The following is a 14,384-nucleotide window of genomic DNA, read 5'->3' on the forward strand; positions in this document are numbered from 1 at the left end:
GAGAAATGTGTATACTTCAAAAAGAAATATATATATATATATATATAAATTGTGGACGATCAAGATTGACTATATATATAAATTGTGGACGATCAGGATTCACTATGTACTAGACCACATGCGACACAACCTCGCTACACGGAGAAAAAGCCTACACCATCAGAGCATTATAAAAGCCATTGTTCCTAAACTTTCTTCCCCTTTCCCGCGATTTTGCAGCTTTTGCAAATTCGCCATGTACGGCCAGCGCTACCGCCCCCCTTCCTCCGACTGCCCTCGTGGGCGGGCGCAACCACCAGCACCAGCACTTCCTCACTTCTTTCCCATAAACCCCAACCCTTACACCCAAAACTCTATCCCTTACATCCAAAACACAAACCCCTACTTTCAATACCCCAGCTTCCAATCGTCTCAGTCTTCTCACCTCCAAAACCCCACCTTTCCTCTCCAAAACCCTAATCCCTACTTCCAAAACCCTAGATTCCCTTCTTCTCAGGCACCTCACCTTCAAAACCCAACTTTACCTCTCCAACAGTTCCCCAAATCGCTCTTCCTACCTCAAACTTCCACTTCAAAACCAAACGAAGCCCGGGACAGGATTGACCGTGCTGTAGTAAAGGCTCATCGCGATCTTCTAGCCGCTGGTGAAAGCTTCTCCGTATGGAAAGTCTCACAGTCTCTGCTTTTATCTCTCGAAGTCGATTCATGGAGCTCCCTGGGGTTTCAGTTGCAGGACATTCCTTCACTGTATCGCCTTATGATGACCGAAGGAAAGGTTGTACTTTTACTATTATTTTCGTTTACTGAGTCCTTTTAATGGCCTTGTCTGATTTGTTATTGTTTTGGTATTGGTTTATTGTTTTCTGTTGTGTAGGTTAATGCTTTTATTCATTCCTTCGTTGCGGTTCGAAGAATCACGTCGTTGTATGATTTGAATGCTGCGATTTGCAAAAATGAGGGTGTTGAGTGTTTCGAAGAGCTTGAGATGGGTCCTTTATTGCGGCATCCACTCGTTGTGCACTACTTTTTAGTTCCTTCAGATGCAACGGAGATTGTTAAAATAACTAGTGAGGAAATCATATCGTACCTTGCGGAGTTTGTTGATACTTGCAAGGTCAGACCTATTGTGGCCGAGGAGTTCCTGGACTTCATTGGCACGAAAAGATCAATCACTGCTAGGGAAAAGCTTGGTGTGCGAATTCAGAGCTTGAGGTGTGCACTATGTAACCTTTAATTCAAGTCTGAGTAGTCTGTCATCCTTTTTTTTTCCCTGCTCCTTCTTCCCGTTATTTTATTTATTTATTTTTGAACAAGATAAATGTTATATCAAATAGGAAGAAAGTAAATAAACCAAAATAGTGTGTAGGTGGACAAGACCGACAAAGGACTTAAAATTGAACATGACTGTTCCGCATTACGGTTACAAAAAGGATTCCCGGGAAAGAAGTGCCTTGGAACGTGGAAAAGATATCCTGTCCAAAGGGGATTGTGATGCCTGAAAATTCATCTTATTTTTTTGTTCCATTAGATCCCACAGATGATGGGGATGGCAAATTCCATGTAATGATTGCCCAATAGGAGATAGACCATTTTTATTTTTATCAATGCAGTGAATCCATAACCTTGGAAAAACACAAGAAACCCACTCGTGACTACCAATGAATCAACAAGGGATCTACATCCTCCTCGTCATATTGGAAAAGGTGCATTTAGTGCTGAACAAGATAATCAGCTGTAAGATTTGTTGAGACTGCTGTTCATAAAAAAGAAGACATCTATCTTAGAATGTGGCTATTCCATACTGCTTTGCCTGGGAAATCTGAAAATATAAGAAAGATCCATGGTTTCTCCATTGTTTGGATTTCTCTGAAATGTGATTGATAATTCCTTTTCAATTTGCAGTCTCTCCCGATTAGTTGCTATCTGCGCTACCTTTTCAACTGACATCTGGGAGAAAGAAGTATCTTTATGATGTTAATTTTCACACCAAACATCTCTCGCTTCTGAACATGTGTATCTGATCCAACTGTGATGGAAGGGCATCTCCTCCCCCCCCCCACCACAAAGCCCCCCCCCCCCCCCGAAAAAAAAAAAAAAAAAAAAAAAAAGAAGAAAAGAAAAGAAAAAGGAAAAACTTTGTACTTGCTTTCTAATGCTCCATCATGCAGGTCTATCAACCTCAGCTGGATGTAGAGAATTATTGTTCCCATGCTTGTAAGTTATTGGAAAAAAAGTTACCTGTCTCCAATCACTGCCACTTTCCTTTCTGAACCTTTATTACCAATTTCCTAGAAGAGCTTTGTCAGCTACATGAAGTGGCCTAAACCTCATACAACAACAACAACAACAACAAACTCAGCCTTATCCCAACTTAATGGGGTTGGCTACATGGGTCCGAGCAAGGACAAAAAAGGAAAACGAAAAAGTGAGGGGAAAGTAACATAATAATAGCAAAAAAGTAGGAACACAATTAAATGGGGTCCACTATATGGATCCTTGCTCTCCAATCAGCTCTATTTAAGGTCATACTTGAGACAAGACTTAAACTATGCATGTCTTTCCTCAACTTCTCTTATAGTCATTTTCGGCCTGCCTCTACCTCTTTTAATTCCTTCAATCTAAATTAGATTACTGCTCCTTACTGGTGCATCCCAATGCCTCTGCGAACATGGCCATACCTTCTCAAATGACTTTCTTGGAGCTTATAATGGATTGGACTTTGGAGCAACTCCCAAATCAGTTCTAATATGATCATTCTTTACTAGAGCCTAAACCCCATACTGCCAGCTACTTTTGGAGAACCTAAATTTCCTATCCACGATAATACTCTATGGTACTTGAGTGTGTTTCTGTTCCTTTCTGAAGGTGGCATTGTTATGAGTGTTCTAGTGGTCATAAACTAGTCTTTATGAACTTTGTTTGAGCTTCAGGTGACTAACACGGAATGGTAATAAGAAACATGTGGTAAACATGAATGCTTTCCATGGATGATTTTATCAATGTGATTTTTTCATCTTCTGAAAATTATCCCCTTATTGAGGCAGCTAATCTCTTGAGTTATTTTTATCCCATAGGCATTGCTAAATACCTAGGCTAAGGACCCTGTGTAAAGCTGTAAAATTTGGGTGACTTTCACATATAAATTGGTAACTACTAGTGATCTCCTTTTTTCATAATTTCAGGTTCTGAATTTATCCTTGCAGCCAAAAACTCGAGATAAGGGAAGATACCCACAAGTTTCATGGGAATTGGAACTACATGGTCCCGTGAAGGAACCCTTTCCTTCATGGTCCACCATTTTGTGCCATATTGATTCTGATTCAATCAACTTGTACCCCTTCAGTAAGCCACATGTCAAGTTTTCCTTCCTGTTTCAACCACTTGACCCACCTTCTAATGAACTTTTGTTCTTCTATGTCAGCTGTTAAACCTAAATTTCCTAAGTTCCCTTTTCAACCCTTCTCAGGGACTTATATTGCCATGTGAAAAAATGCATTTTGGATGAAACTCACCAGATGGATAGATGGTGACGTGGACATGGCGGCCAAATTTGAGAACCAACTGGGATGGCATTGCATGTTTTACTGTTTGGGTGGCTCTGATTGAAAAAATATATGGATTTTTTGAATAATAGCTCTTGCGAAACGGCACACAGCATATGCGTCTTCAATTTTGCCATCATGATTAGAAAATACATTGCTGGAAGAATGGGCAGAGCCTACTTGAGGTCTCTACAAGCCTGATGAGTTTTACCAGTAAAATAGTGAAATGTTATGTATAGGGAGTTTTGTCCCTTTAATTAGAGTTCTTTCTCTTAGATGCCTAATCTTTGGTGGATCTCCCTGGAAGAAACGTAAGCCTTTCCAGATATTTGCTTTCACTATCCTATCCCTTTTGTTCAATATGTGATACTTTGTTGAAGCAAGAGAAGATTTGCCCTACTTCAATTCTTGGAGCTTGACTACAAAATACATACTACCCATAATTGTTAAGATCTGGCCAACAGTAGCGAATATATAAAATCACATTGCATTACCATAGTGCCAAGCTAGGACATTTGAGGTGACTTCGTGGGTGACTATATTAAATTGTAAGAGAGTATTGAAAAATGTTCCATGATATTTTCAGCATTGGTAGATCCTTTCATGGACTCCTCATTCTTGAACAATAATGCTCTAGAATGAAATATTTTCCACATTGGTAAAACCTTTGATGGTCATATCATTCTTGAACTACTTTAGGTGGCTAAGCTTCGACTTAGTACCATGTGTTATTCCACCCAAACTCTGGCCAGTAAGTGGGGTCTAAACAAAATCCTCCATCTGATGCATTTTGAAGAACTCTATGTTAGGGCTTAATAACTTTCTACATGATTGATAACGCAAAATCCATTCATTTTATTTAGGATATGTGAACTTAATTTATTTCCTTGCATGGCGATGGTATGAAGGGGCTGTTTTGTTGCTAGATTATTAATTAGAGTTCTATTTATTGTTTCAAGATTTGTTTTTGTCTTTGATAAATTTATTTTGTAAGAGAAGTGACTCTTGTCATGGTCTCTTCTACTACTTTTGGCTTTTCTTGGTAACTGTATTTTACTGCTCTTGTTTTCTTTACTTGATATTGTTTTGATGTTCTTTTACCCCTATTGCAACACAATACAGATCTTACCTTTATACAAGAACTTTTTCAATGGTTTTAAAAAATTGGCATGTAATAAGTTAACGTGTCAGCTGATACATTGCATCGTAATCGTCAATTCATGAATCCTTCTCTCCAATCAGCTCTATTCAAAGCCATTCTTGTTACTAGTCCTAAGCTATGCATGTCCATCCTCACCACTTCATTTAGAGTCATTTTATGGCTACCCTTACCTTTTTTAGCTCGTTCAATCTGAATCAAGTCACCCCTTTGTGTTGGAGCATTCAAAAGCCTCCGTTGCCGTTGCCCATGCCCATGCCCATGCCCATGCCCATGCCCATGCCACCTCAAACAACTTTCTCGTAACTTATCATGTATCAAATCTACTATTTAATTAGCTCTTATTTGTTTGTTTCTTATTTTATCTCTTTTAGTTTTACCATTGATCTATCTCAACATCCTCATTTCAACTATAATAAATTTGTTTATATGTTGTTTCTTCACTTTCTGACATTCAGCTCCATACTTCATTGCTGGTCGTATATCTGTCCTATAAAATTTTTTTCTTTAGATTTTTAAAGGAATGCGTCGTCCACACAATACTCCGGACCCCTCCACTTCATACATTCTATTCTAATTCTCTGTGCAACATTATCCTCTATTTCTCCTTTATTCATGATTGAACCTAGATACTCACTATTTTCACTTTTTGATATTTCCCTATCATCAATTTTCACCACCTCCCTTTTAGTCCTATTGTTATTAAAGTTACACACCATATACTCTGTTTTTATTTTGCTATCTTAAACCCTTTTGATTCCAAGGTTGATTTTCATAATTTCAACTTTGCATTTCTTTGTGTTTTATATCCACAAAAATAATATCATCAATAAAATGCATACAACAAGGGATTTGATCTTGAATATCTTTCTTAAACCCGTCTATGATTAGTGCAAACAAATATGTGCTTAAAGATGATCCTTAATGTAATCCAATTGAAATTGAGAATTCTCTACCCTGCTCCCATACTTCCACTTGTTACTTTACTATTACACATATCTTTAACTATGTCCACATATTTACTTCAAACACTTTTCTTCTCTAATACTTGCCTAATCAACTCTCTAGGGACTCTATTATAAGTTTTTCCTAAGTCAATAATGACATTCTTCTTACATTTTCTAAATCTTTTCACAAGCCTCCTGAGTAAGGTTCAAGAACTCGTTTTGTTTCGGTGGTTTCAAAGCCATTGAAATTTCAGTCGAAATGGTGTACTTTTTCCCATGTGTTTCCTTGGCCATTTTGGAGGGCTAATGGCTGAAGTGGTCGAAATTAGCAAAAATGAGCGAAATGAAATGATCGAGATAGTCAAAATTTTGATGAAATTGTGCATTGGGTTGAAATGAGAGAAATTTCGAAATGTGACCGAGATGACTGAAATTATGTACTTCTATATTTCGTATGCCATTTTGTCTCGGTTAAAAAAAAAAAACCGAAATATCCAAGATTTTGACGAGTTTTCGAAGCCTTGCTCCTAAGTAAATAGATATCTTCCGGACATAAGACCAAATTGGTTAGCCGAAAATGGTAGTCTCTTGTCTTAGGCGGGTTTATATTAGTAAAAAAAGCTTATCTAGTGCATGAGGCTATTGCCATTGCGGGGCCTGGGAGGGTCGTAATGTACGTAGCTTTACCCTTGCTTGGTAGAAAGGCTGTTTCATGACTTGAACTTGTGACCCCTAGGTCACGATGAAGCAACCTTATTGTTTCAATTACTCTCTCTCATAATTTCATAGTATGACTCATGAGTTTTATTCCTCTATAGGTTTTACAACTTTGAATATCACCTTATGTTTTTACAAATTGGAATCATAATGTTTCTCTTCAATTCATCTGACATCTTTCTTGTGCTCATAATCTTATTAACAACTTAGCCAAGTTATTACACAGTTCCTAAGCTTCTTCCACACCTCTATTGGAATACCATCTGGACATATTGCTTTACCTATTTTCATCTTCTTTAAAGCTTCCTTTACTTTAGACACCTAATTTTCTTATATATCTAAGACTTGTGGTTTCTTGATGGTTTTACAACTGTTTAAAACACTATTACTTATATTGTTTTTATTTAATAAGTTGTAGAAATAGTTTTCCCTCTCTCTCTTTAATATCCTCATAACTTATTAGTACTTTATCAGCTTCACTTTTAAGTTTTAATGCATATAATATGGTTAAAAATCTCTATTCTTCCATTCCCTCATTTTAGCTAGTTTATAGATATCTTTTTCCCCCTTCCATTGAGCTCAAAATATAGGTAATGCTGGTGGGGGGCTTTGTAACCTGACATTTCATGCACCCTTGGAGTACTCATGTTGATACGACATGACATGACATGACACAACATGTCGCTTCATGTCATGTCTTGGGTGTTAGTAGTAGGGCTATGGGTCCAGCACACACCCAAAAGTTGGATACTTGGACGTGGCCATGAAGAAGGCAATGGATCCCCCTTTAATGTAGAACTAGGATTGGCAAGGCCAACCTAATCCCAAACTGTAGGATACTTATCAAAGATCATCTAATGTAGGATCAATTTACAAGTGATCCAATCCCTAACATGATCTTTACTAAATCCAATAAAAATCAAATTCAGGAACCAAAAGAATGAATTAAACAGAAAATAGAGAATGATGTGAAGAATAGGGGTAGAGGAATAGGTTGGGTCGAGTATCTCACTCTTCCCTAGGGCATCTCACCCATGGACATCTCACCCAAGCTGTCTCTCATAGCACTGCATCTCACAGTTCTCTAGCACAAAGCTTTTTTTTTTTTCATTCAAATCATTTTTCAGTGCTGTTGCCCCTTACAAACTTATATAGAATACTCAAAACTGAGTCAAACACTAAAAAGGAAAGGCCTAATCCAAGCCTTAACTAATTGCGAAATCTAAACTGACTAGGAAAATGAAATAATAAAGGAAATAGACTCAAAACAGCACTCTAACTAAACTCAAGAATTAAATCTCGTTTACCTACCTTCTACCCATATTTTAGGCCCATTAAAGTGGTCCATTACATAGAAAACCCATGGGATCAAAGCCCAACACATACATAACCTAATCCGAGGCTTATTTCTAATAAAATGAGCTTATTAAGTGACTTGTCTGCATCATCAACCACTCAACAGTCCAACCGTGCACAATAATTCAGAGTTAGAAAAGTAGGCCAAATAGGAAACAAAGCAGCCAATCAATCTCTGCAGGAAGTTCTTTCCTGATCAGATTAGGAACCTGACATTAGGGCTTAACAGAGGATGTAATAGGCTTGTTCCTTCATAGTTTCATAGGCCAATATCAAAGGAAACCATATAATCATTAATAGCTCTATTGATTTCTGTCCCAGACAGAACAGACTAAAACAGGGTTTTGGGAAGATTTTAATTATCTCACTAACAGCTGGTCAGAATGGCCAGATCTTTTGGACGATTGATAGCCCTTATGGGAGGGAAGATTGACCCTAGTTTCAGCCACAGAGGATGGCTGAAAGTGTTTCAGGCAGCAGGGTATCAAATAGGAAACTAAGAAGATTTCCTGGGGCAGAACTGTGGAAGAAGATGGAATCAATTACCTGTAGATGGTTACGGCAGCTGTAGATTCTTGACTAATTGAAAGGAGAAGAAGATAAACAAAGGAAGAGGACTTCTCAGGCTTCACACTGCAGAGAGTCAATTGGATCAATCACCAATTCCATCAACCTTGGTCAAACACAAGACAACTCTTCGTGGAGAAGACAATAGCTGTAGCTATTAATTTTTTTTTTATCAAAATCATTCCAGCCTTAGGAGCCTCCTCTTATTTATGTATAATGATGGGGGAGGGTATTACACAATAGAAGGTTTCTTAAAAAGGAAACCGATTATTCTCTTAATACAATAGTTTCTAAAAACTAAAAGTAGGAAACTTTCAAAAAGAAAAGTAACAACTAATGACTCGACTCAACTAATAACTCGACTCCTAGGAAAACAAATATAACTTAAATTGAACCCAACTAAAAAGGAAACTAATGTAAAAGGAAACAAATTAGTAAATCTTGTATGCAATCTTAATACCCCCAGTTTAGGCCAAGGTTCACGGTATCGGGTTTTGACCCCTGGGGAGACTGAAATTTCGGTCGAAACCTGGAAAATTTCGAGGTTACCGGGAAAAATATGGTGGAAATTTAGGTTTCGACCCTCAAACAATGATTTTTTTGTCTGATTTTTTGTGTACATCCTATTTTGAACATTTCTAACACATTCACATCATTAGTTTAATAAAAAACGCATATAAAGTCTTACTTGTGTGGTGAACCAAAGGTTCGATAATCATTACGCTGACTTGGTGACTTAACTTCTGAAACTATATTATATAATGACTATATAGTCCACAATCTACATCAAAACATAAGACATAATCCGAATGATCCAAAATAAATAAAAATATTACATCATCAACAGTTATTTATCGACACTCAACAATAGTGACTCAAAATTACTTAACATTTGAAAGTAGTGACTCAATTCCAAGTAAAGTGTCTAGGCGGTTCCATCCCACGAGCCGCATACCACTACAGATGTCGTAGCCGCTCATTTGAATGAGAGACATATGCATCCCATGATATGTTCTGGGCCCAATTGTCTTAGTACTCTCTCACCGCTCTTCTATAAGATCCATCATCAACATAGCTAGGTATCCCAACCTAGGGAATGGGTTACACACAGTTATAGGTTGTGGGTATGGCACAGAAGGTTGGGATGGATACCATACTGTTAACAAAAGATGACCTACCTGTAGAACCCTCCTGTTCAAATGAGGAATAAGATTCACCATACTGTCCATAACCACTACCATATCCAAATGAACCAGTGCTCTCGAAGGATGGTCCACCGGCATATACACCATACTGTCCTGGATACCCATAATGCGATGTAGTTGATTCGGCGCTCTTAAAACCACTATCACCATTATGTACTGGACTAGGGCTCGAGTCAATGAATTCTGGTGCACGCCAATGCCCAGATTCTCCACCCCGTCCCAAACTTATGGATTCCATTGTGGTAGACAAACTAGATATATCCATGCTTTGGCCCATCCAATCTGTCTCATCATGAGGCCCGAACCTTTTGCATGGTCCTTTATTATAGCCTCTCTGTTGTCGTGAACCATGGTGTTCATCTTGCGTGGCATGTGTGAACTCAGTCTCCCTTGTGAATCTGATTGGAGATGGTTGTGGAAGCATGTATGGCTGCTAATCTATCCTCTTCAGCTCGCATGGCAGCTAATCATCATAATCATAATCATCATCATCATCACCTTGTGTCTGGTCAGGGGTCCGATACTCTTCGTCTTCAATTCCAACACCAGGGTGGGCCTCAAATGGAAGTGGTGACTCGTTCTCCCCTCTTCTGACATATATTCTTCCACATCAACACCCATTTCTGAAGCAATTTGACTGCTAGGCCGACCGCCGGCCTCATCTAAAAGTGGCTCACCTTGATCTCTAACCCACTCATAAAGGTGATCTGCATCATCTGACTCAAATTGGAAGATATCAGCAAGCTCGATTGGGGTAGTATCATTCTCCATGCCAAGGCGTATGTGCTCTTCTTTCAATCTCATATTATAGTGCTCATAGACCAGCCGTGCAACACCCTATATGTTCCATCTCTTGGAGTGTATGAAGGTGAAAGTACTCCAATTGCGCTCGCATTCAGTGGTGGAACATATTTGAGATAACACTTTAATTGCTACTTTGGACAAGTTGGGTGAGTATCTTCCATATTGCACCCACCATTCAACTGTGTAAAACAATGAGAGACTATTAGGTGGGTTTTTATGATGGTACATAGCTGAATATGAAAGAAAAGAACAAGGTCATTGGACCAACCAACAGCAGTGCTATCTCGACCCGCAACAGCCGTTGTGCAACCAAAACTCCCAGTTCCATCCCTAAAGGCTTTCATCTGTACATTGGTACTAATGTTAGCAACTTAATGTTCATATCCTAGGTTAATAATTGTATTAATTAATAACTTCAACACTCACCTCCGTGTTGATGATATTCTATGCGGTTGTGTTTGACTCAATCTTCTCCACCACGGTGTGAACTGCATCTATGATATCAGTTCTCAAGCCAAGCCTATGCTTGTATTAATACTTGGGGTTTAGGTAATAAGCTGAAAATAGATAAGGTGAATATTGGGTAAGCAAAAGTATATGTCAATATTAACAAGTTCAAGTAAGGTGAATAAAGTAAAACCAACCAGCCTTATGTAGACGCTGCGTGAGCTGCCTCTCCCAGCGGTCTTTGATTATGGCAAGGAACTTCTTGTTACCCTTTCGGTACATCGCTTCCACCTCCATCTTCATCATTTCAATGGCTGCCCATATGACTGGTAAGGTGGGTTTAATCTGTGAGTCAACCAACTTCAAGACGCTCACAATCGGATCTAATATCTTCACCACTTTCTTGAGATCCTCCCTGAATTTTTCATTAGAAATAGTGGTTTGGGCTGCTTTTCCTCCCTGAGAGTTAGATCCATCCCAATTAAACCACTCCTTAGAAGCAAACATGGATCTCAATCCGGACTTCTTCGCCTCAGAGCTCTTCAAGGCGATATAGTTCCCTCGCGAACCTTGTCAATCCTGGCCTCACTAAGTCCCCACCACATTAGTTCTTAACAAGTTCAGAGCAAACCCATGGTTGTACACATATGTGGTCACCTACCTCGCTTTCTCTACCACACTTTTTACAATCTTCAAACTTTCCATGTCTTTTAACATGAGATTTATACAATGGACTGCACAGGGAGTCCAAAATAGATGGTACCTTCGATTGTTCATTAGCTTTTCCCCAACTTTCTTGAAGTTGCTCCCATTATCAGGGCAATCTGTACCACATTGTTGACCCCGACATCCTTTACCACCTCTTTCAAGAGGTTGTAGATGTATTTTGCATCTTTCTTCTCCCTGTATGCATCAACTGACTTTAGGAAGATTGTCCTTTCATCACAATTCACCATGAAATTGATGATGGACCGTCTAGTGGGTCCAGTCTATCCATCACATATCACACTCACCCTATAATACTCCCATATTGGCTTCAGATCCTCAATGTAATCTACCAACTCTTTCTTTTGCTTTGGCAAATATACATTGTACATCTCATAAGCTATTGGCCCTTTCACACCTGGACCAGCTCTACCAATCTCATCCAACATGTTTTGGTAATATGATCCTGTGGTCATATTGGCTGGAATGCTATGATAGAAAGCCCATTTGGAGAAAGCCATCCCCACTGCCTCCTTAACATTGGTCCACACTTGTTTCAATTTTAACTGTCTCGAGTCCTGCTTTTGATACAATGCAGGATCAGATTGGAGAACCTCAACATTCCAGTTATAAGATGGTGGTGGGGGTGGGGGTGGGGGTGGGGCTTGGTCCCTCACACTCTGGGACCTCCTCAATGGAACATCTGGCTCTCTATGTCTCAAACCTCCTTCTCCTCCTCTGTGGCTCAGGCCTTAGGGTCTTTTTCAACTGCTCGAGATGAACCAACTCTGCTAGCCCTATGTACCCGTCTTTCCTCATCAATATCAAGCTGGGCTCTGCTTGCTACAAAAGTCATCCTCAATTGTTCAGCCTCTTGTGCCGTTTGTACATCATTCAAGTCAGGTTCCTCACTGTCATAATCTCGCTCCCCCAACTCTGGCAATGACTCAAGACAAGCATCATGGTATTCATCCCTAACTGCCTCTTCTCCTTCCTCTTCTACAACCCTCCTTTTAAATGCTCCAGCATGCTCCTCTTGATCTCATTGGATACATTAGGGCAGCCCAACACATTCCTGTCCCCACCTGCTAGCTGCCACTTTAATCTTGTGGCCCCACTAGACATGATTCTTTTTTGACAATAATTACATTGTGACTTCCTCTTATCAGTTGATAGGGGTCTTCCATGTAGCCATGCGATGTCCCCACCTCTATCAGTCATTATGCAACACTTAAAATCTTCCTACAAACACTGTTTCAACAAAAAAAAGACCAATTATAAACATATATGCATTCATAATGACTCATTAAAACAATTAAAGATAATTCCAAATTCCCAGCAAAGCATTATATTTTTTCCTATTTAAAAATATTTTAAAAATAATTATTTGATTAATAAATAATGAGTAATTAAGAAGCATCATATTAGTTTACAAACATGATTGTAAATGCATTTGTAATAGATTCATTAAGTTTCTTGAATTTTCAAACCATAATAGACAATTTTTCGTAATCATTTACATTTTTAAAATAATTTCAGAATATATTTAATGAATTTTTTGAAAAAAAAAAAAAAACCCTGAAACCATCAAGTTCTAGATCGGCTGATGGTGTTCAACATATATTAAGTTGAACACGAAAGACCAAATATTAACCCTTTTTTTTTTTCAAAAAAATATTGTAGGTAAATGCATTTTTAAAAACGGAAGATAAAAAAAAGCATTAACATGCAAAAAACAATTCGGCCATCGGGAATGCGTAGATTGGGTCCCCCTAAGCAACATATAATAAAATTACATGATTGTACCCTATTTACTAACATATTATATAAAAAAAAAATGTTTTTTGGGGAAGTTGGGACTTACCTTTATGGTCCAAGATGCTTTTCTTGTGTAGGGGAAGCACTAATCACCCTTAGATTTAAGTTTGGTTGTAAAAACAATGAAAATCCCACTGTTTTCCCAAGTTTCCTATACTTGGGAGAAAAAAAAGCACAAGAGAAGGCCGAAATCTGTTGAAACCAATGAATGGTTTCTGTTTGAAATAACTTATAGGACCTGATTCAACCCAAATGGTCGAACCAGGTTGATAAGGTCGAAGACCGAAGCATGGGAAACATGGTCGAAACCTGTCGATACCTGCGAAACATGCGAAATTTCGCATGTTTTGCTCGAGTTCTTGAACCATGGTTTAGGCCCCATAAAAGTGGTCTAATACACTCAAAACAAATGGGATGAAAGGCCTAACATGTATGGAACTCAACCCTAGGCTTATTCTTAATAAAACAAGTCTATTTCGAAGATGAATCTGCATCACCCTTTGTTTGACACTAATCCCCCCTTTTTTTCTGACACATTTTAGCCCAATATCAATCCCTAGGCCTGAACCTGTGTAACATAGACTTGGGGGACGGGGGTTTTGACCACTTGTATGTTGCTATGTGAGAAGATATATTGTCAATATCTGCTGACAAGTTACACTTTTAAAATTTCGTGAGTTTGAAAAGTTCATCAATATTCTGACTGAAATAATCCTTTCCATTTGAGACCTCTTGGAGAGTCTGGAAGGCTCAGGTTCAATGCCCATAGTGAGCTATAAAATTCTTTCCAAATCCAGGTTCTGGGATTTTGAATCCTGTGAACTACCATTCATTCAGATTGTGACTTTTGTTATCCCAGTTCCCCCAATGCACGGGTGGGTACTTTGTGGTTGGTCAACCTCTAAGAATTAAAAGAAGAAGAAAAAAAAAAAAAACTGCAATCCAGCTAAATGACAAATCTATGGAAAAAAAATACTTGAACTGTGATGCATTTTTTTCTTATCTTTGGCTCGAATTGATATGTTTGAAGTTAGACATTGAGTTTACCAAGATTTTATTGCCCTGATAAGTTAACTGTCGGGTATTCAAAAACAATATTTGTTTTTTTTTTTTTTTT

The 14,384-nt window shown here is 38.5% G+C and overlaps 1 protein-coding gene across 3 annotated transcripts in view; it reads left to right on the forward strand.

Annotated features, from left to right (window-relative positions):
• Positions 1-209: 209 nt before the first annotated feature.
• Positions 210-14,384, forward strand: part of LOC122089408 (protein NO VEIN) — an 81,613-nt gene continuing 67,438 nt past the window's right edge. For all 3 annotated transcript variants that reach the window (XR_006143319.1, XR_006143318.1, XM_042659112.1), the window contains exons 1-2: positions 210-775; positions 875-1,212. Coding sequence is in view for 1 of the 3 variants with exons in the window: in XM_042659112.1 (XP_042515046.1) it covers positions 236-775; positions 875-1,212 (878 nt within the window). In the remaining 2 variants the exon portion in view is untranslated. The remainder of the gene's footprint in view (positions 776-874; positions 1,213-14,384) is intronic.

This window comes from Macadamia integrifolia, chromosome 9, assembly GCF_013358625.1.
Source record: "Macadamia integrifolia cultivar HAES 741 chromosome 9, SCU_Mint_v3, whole genome shotgun sequence".
Taxonomy (NCBI): Eukaryota; Viridiplantae; Streptophyta; class Magnoliopsida; order Proteales; family Proteaceae; genus Macadamia; species Macadamia integrifolia.